The sequence below is a fragment of the Benincasa hispida genome, chromosome 8, assembly GCF_009727055.1.
Source record: "Benincasa hispida cultivar B227 chromosome 8, ASM972705v1, whole genome shotgun sequence".
NCBI classification, from domain to species: Eukaryota; Viridiplantae; Streptophyta; class Magnoliopsida; order Cucurbitales; family Cucurbitaceae; genus Benincasa; species Benincasa hispida.
The window spans coordinates 53157847-53163976 of record NC_052356.1 but is presented as its reverse complement, the minus strand read 5'-3'; the positions used below and the strand labels follow the sequence as shown (position 1 = coordinate 53163976).

At 34.1% G+C, this 6130-nt stretch overlaps 1 protein-coding gene across 1 annotated transcript; it reads left to right on the top strand.

Moving 5' to 3' along the window:
* Positions 1-251: 251 nt before the first annotated feature.
* LOC120083844 (5'-adenylylsulfate reductase 3, chloroplastic-like) lies at positions 252-2869 on the top strand. Its single transcript, XM_039039733.1, has 5 exons — positions 252-402; positions 521-682; positions 768-894; positions 1271-2066; positions 2148-2869. The coding sequence occupies exons 1-5, from the start codon at positions 324-326 to the stop codon at positions 2376-2378; spliced, it is 1395 nt and encodes a 464-aa protein (XP_038895661.1). The 5' UTR covers positions 252-323; the 3' UTR covers positions 2379-2869.
* Positions 2870-6130: the final 3261 nt, after the last annotated feature.

Genomic DNA, 6130 nt, shown 5'->3' with positions numbered 1-6130 from the left:
TATATTTTAGAGGCGGAAAATTCGTAGAAACTCTATGCAGAGAAATGGAAATTGACTACGCCACGTGAGATGTCATTCTGTTTCGGTCAAATATTGCTACGTGACGGTACGATGGAGCGACGCGAATGGACCTTCCACCAATCAAAACCTGCCATCTGGACAAGAAGTTCAGAAATCCCCTAAATCCCTAAACTCCGTCCAGGTTCATTGCATCATTAATTTTATTTATTCTTCCATTCTAAAGTTTTACGGAGTTGTAGAAAAATCACAGACGAAGAATTACACAACCGAACGAGAGAGAGCAACAATTTTTTTTGTCTTTCATGGCGCTTTCTGTTTCTTCTCATTCTTCAATTTCTGCTTCTAATTTTCAGCATTTTCCCGCTTCCTCTGAGGCTAAAGGTATCGTTCAGAAGCTGAAGATTTTTCGTTAAGATTTATATGCGTTTGAATGATGTTTTGAAGAATTTCATTTTGAGTACAATTTTATTTCTTAAATGTATATCCTTTCTGTTTCCAGTTCCACGAATTGGTTCTGTTCAGCTGGTGAATCGGCCGCATGTTTTATCTTCTGGAGTCAATTATTCACAAAGAGGATGCTCGATGAAGCCTATGAATGCGCAATCCAATCGGAATGTTTCGCTTGTCTCTCTTGCGGTTGCGGCGAATACCCTTACTGCTGGTAATTCTATCTAATTTTCTTCTATTTTCATGAATTAGATTTCATTTCTGGGAATTATGTGAAAAAAATGGGGATGGATCTGCAGAGGTAGCAGAGAGAGCGGAGATTGTAAACTATGATGGATTAGCTAAACACCTTGAAAATGCTTCCCCTCTGGAAATAATGGACCAAGCCCTCGAGAAATTTGGCGACGACATTGCGATTGCATTCAGGTATGTTTTTATTAGGTCATTTGATTCATTTGTGTCTTTAGGTTTTATTTTCCAACATTACGTCCCAAATGTCTGAAACTTCAAATTGCAATGCTGTTGAATCTGTGATCTGCAACGTGTCTCGTTAATCACATATGTCATTGTCGTTCAAGGATTAGACCTTTCTCGAGTATCTTCTTTAGAGATTCGTGTTACTGGATTTATTTATTTGTTGACCTAATTGCTTCGGATTCTGTTAGTTTATTAATTCTTTCGTTTCTCATAAACTTTGATCTACGATCAGCTGTAGGTGGTAGAGCTTGGTCAGTTAGGTTTTAAATAATTTCCTAGTGGTCCTCTTACCAACAGAACATCTAACAAAAATTATCCACTGCAGTGGGGCGGAAGATGTTGCTTTGATTGAATATGCTCGTTTGACTGGTCGACCATTTAGAGTGTTTAGCTTAGACACAGGGAGGTTGAATTCAGAGACATACCAATTCTTTGATGCAGTGGAGAAACATTATGGTATCCATATAGAGTACATGTTCCCTGATGCTGTTGAAGTTCAGGGTTTAGTTCGGAACAAAGGGCTATTTTCATTCTACGAGGACGGCCACCAGGAATGCTGCAGAGTAAGGAAAGTGAGGCCTTTGAGGAGGGCTTTGAAGGGACTCCGAGCATGGATCACCGGACAAAGAAAAGACCAATCTCCTGGAACTAGGTCTGAAATTCCTGTTGTCCAAGTTGATCCTGTTTTTGAAGGATTGGATGGTGGCATTGGGAGCTTGATTAAGTGGAACCCAGTTGCCAACGTCGACGGTAAAGACGTGTGGAACTTCCTGCGGACCATGAATGTGCCTGTGAACTCTTTGCATTCTCAAGGATATGTCTCAATCGGGTGCGAGCCGTGCACAAGGCCTGTCCTTCCAGGGCAGCATGAAAGAGAAGGCAGATGGTGGTGGGAGGATTCTAAGGCCAAAGAATGTGGTCTTCACAAAGGGAACCTTAAACAGGGAGATGTTCCCCAGCTGAATGGCAATGAAAATGGAACTCCCCCAGTTAATGACATCTTTATCTCCCAAAATTTGGTGAACCTGAACAGAACAGGAATAGAGAACTTGGCAAGGCTGGATAACAGGAAAGAACCTTGGCTTGTGGTTCTTTATGCACCTTGGTGCCAATTCTGCCAGGTACAAATCATTTGTAAGGTTAACAATAAAAAGTAGAATAACATTTGTTCCTAAATGACATTTTTTGGGGAATTTGTACAGGGTATGGAAGGGTCATACGTTGAACTGGCTGAGAAGTTGGGTGGGAGTGGAGTGAAAGTTGGGAAGTTCAGAGCCGATGGTGAGCAGAAGCAATTCGCCAAACAAGAGCTGCAGCTAGGATCCTTCCCAACAATACTTCTCTTCCCCAAACACTCATCTAAGGCAATCAAGTATCCATCTGAGAAGAGGGATGTTGATTCGTTGATGGCTTTTGTGAATGCCCTACGATGATAACATAATTACATATATAAAACAAAATTTAAGTCCTGAATTACTAATCATAGTCTGATACGCACCATCAAGGAAAGCCAGAATTCCCCCATAGGCTCCAATCTTTTTGTATTGGTTTGGCGGAAGATGGGAGGATTAAAATCAAAGCAAGCTTGGTGTGTTTTGGAGCTGAAAACAAGCATTCGGTCGTGAAACTATTATTGGATTATGTTTTTAGTGATTTTGTGGCATGTACTTGTACAAACCGGTTTTTCCCGTAGGTTAATTTACTTTTTGTCAGAGGTTTGGCTTGTACTAATTAAGGTTTGTGCTGAGTTGAGAAGGATGAGTTGGTGAAGCAGAAGGCCAGAAAGGCACCTGTTTCCCAAAAAGAAAGGCACCTTTCTCCATTTTCTCTCTTTCATTTTCTTGAGAAAGGGAAATGTACTAATTTCAAAAATAAAATAAAATAAAAAGTGGGCTTTCCCTAACACTTTCGAGTTTTGATAAAATGAATGTCGAATGTACTGTCCTTCCGTTCTCATCGTTCACGTGTCTTTCCACATGTCCTCCCCATCCACGTGTCGTGCATGCTTTCTTCTTGCTTTTCTTTGCCTGTTTTAATTAAAAAATAAGCTATAGATTCTTATTATATTATTATTATTATTATTATTATTATTTAATTTTTGTTGCTAGATAACAAATAACAAAAAAGAATGGATCAAGGAGATATACTTTCATTCGACTAACTTGTTTTAATTAAAAAATAAATATTTTTATTTTATTATGTTGTTAATGTTTTCTTTTATATTTTAAATAATATTAAATTTTGTTAATATTAGAATCTTTTAATGTTAGGCTTTTCTTAAAAAAAGTTTAATGTTTTCTTTTATATTTTAAATAATATTAAATTTTGTTAATATTAGAATCTTTTAATGTTAGGCTTTTCTTAAAAAAGTTTAGTATTTTTTAGTATAATGTTAGTTATTTTGTTAGTGTTAGAGTTTTTAGAGTTTAGTCTTCTTTGAAGAAAATTTAGTATTAGAGTTTTAGGAATTAGATTTTGTTAGTATAATATTTTTTTAATTTTACTTTTCTCTGCATTTTTTGTTTATAGTTTTCTAATATAAAAAGAAGTATCATTATTTGTTTGTTTGTTTTTCTTTATAATATTCTATTTGTTGAGTATTGTTTTTTAGTTAAAAAGTTGGGTGTTTTTGTTTGTTTTTTAATAAACAATTTTTAATTGAATGATTTTTTAAAAAATATTTTTTATGGTATTGGTTTTTTTTTTAATTTAACTTTGATGTTTATAGTTTAAAATGTTTAATATATATTTTTTTTTGTTATTTAATACAAAATTATTAATTTGAGTGAATTTTTTTAAATATATTTCTTATAATATTTGATTATTTTAGTATTTAAGTTTGATGTTCAAAGTTTTTAATTATAAAAAAATTTAGTATTAGAGTTTGTTTTTTAGTACAATATAATTGTAATTTGAGTTTTCTTTGCATTTTATGTTTATAGTTTTCTAGTACAAAAACTTTAGTATTCTTGTTTGTTTTTTTTTCTTTTTTTAATAATATTTGATTCTTTTAGTATTATAGTAACTTCTCGAATGAGTAGCTAAGTCTCATATCTTCTTCTAATGAGTGAAAGCAAGTGACATACATAGTGACTTCCAATGGTAAGCGGGAATCTATATCAAAGCTCGAATACCAGATTAATGAGATAGAAGAAATGAATAACTAAAAAGATTCAAACTAGTTAATATCATAGAGTAGAAGAGTTAGTTGAAGTTGTTGTATCATATGAAATTCAGAGTGGTTGTTCTATTAGATAGTGGATCTCATAAGGTGGATATGGAAATGAAATGGATCGAGGTCTTATGAATCGTGCTTCATAAGTTTGATTTATTTATAGAATAGGAAGAGGAAGAGACTGAAAGGTTCTAGAATATACTCTAGAAGGTTATCTAATACACTCGACTAAAGGGAGAGGATCGGAATGGGAGCTCGAGAAGTAAATGTCTTTAATTTGTTTTAATAAGTTTGATGTTCAATCTAAGTGAATTTTTTAAAAAATATTTTTTTGTTTGAACTTAAATTTGATAATTAGTAAAATAAGTAGTAATGTATTGTTTATTTATGTTGTTTACAAATGGCAATGTGATTGATGGTGTTGAAGTTGATTATGACCAACCACCATGTGGGGGTTTTAGCATAAATGTGAATAGAATTTTTTGAACATTTCATTAAAATGGCAGGGATATCACTTGGTGTAGATATGAGAGCAATCTAGTTAGAAATAGTTATATACATCTTAATCTAATACCATCAGGATCAGTAAGGTTTATGTCATTTCCTGGCAATGAATCTGGTGTTCTCAATCATGATACCACTCTCGAATTAGTGCATTTATATGTTAATGTGAGTAGGGTAGGATTGGATATAAATACACTTGAATGCACGGCTAACAATAAATACATAGATTTTTTAACAAAAACAGACGATGAATTTAAGGAGTTGACTTTGATGGTCGTGAACATGAGTTATCTTCAAATACATTCAATGATTTGGATATGAATGTAATAGATAACATTTGAGAACATGACTCAATTGTAGCCCTTGTGGGTGTTGATAATACCCATTTGTATAAGAGGATGATTTGTCAAGACAAATAAATGCTACAACATGCGGTCAAGTGTTTTGCAATTAAATGTCACACACCATATGAGGTCGTGGAATCGACACCAGCCAATTGGTCAATTTAGTGGAAGAATGGAAGAAAGTTGCAAATGGAGACTTCGTGCAACAAAGTAAAATCGCATGACTTATTTGAGATCGTAAAGTATGTTGAGCAACATACATGCTTTTACTTAGAACTTAGTCAAAGTCATGTGTAGTTGGATACTTCGATAATTACACTAAAGTTCTGCGATGTCGTAAGAGAAAAATCGTCCATCAATATGACACAACTATAATCTGACATACAAACAAAATTTGGATATTATGTTCCTTACCCTAGGGTGTGGGAGCACAAAAAAAAAAAAAGGCATTGGTTAAAATGTTCATTGACTGAGACGAGTCATACAAATTGTTGCCCAGGTAGCTGTATATGGTTAAGCAGACCACAATCCTGGAACGCAGATTCATGGGGTGGTTCTTGAAACATTTGGGAGAAATTGTTACACACGAAAACGTGTGTTTAATTTCGAGTCAACATGCTGGCATTATCTCAGTAGTGAACAATTCAGGAAATGGTTGGACGTGACCAAAATGTCACAATCGATTTTGCTTACGACATATTGTCAACAACTTCAACAAAAAATACAAATTCAATACCTTAAAAAATTATATTTATCGTACCGAATACATTAATATTTTTATTATGATTTATTAAGTTGTATATTATTTTTATTTTCTACTCGAGAAATAAATATTATTTTTCTTTTAGATTATGACTTTATATCCAGGATCAATTGATTCTGATGTTTTATACGACCAATCTATCCATCGATCATCAGGAAAGATCGTACCATAGGCGTGATATACTGTACATGTCGAGAGGCGATTATTCATCGCACTATCTCATCCCACCCTAGAATACTACCTTTACTTCATACATTCTAATTTTATGGGGTGGCCAAATTGGGATTCATTCAGTTTGATTGATATCTCATCACCGCACTGATTGAGAGATGAAGGCCTAAGACACATATGTTTCATGTGCCTATTAGAGAGTGCACTATCACCTTACAGGACATAGAA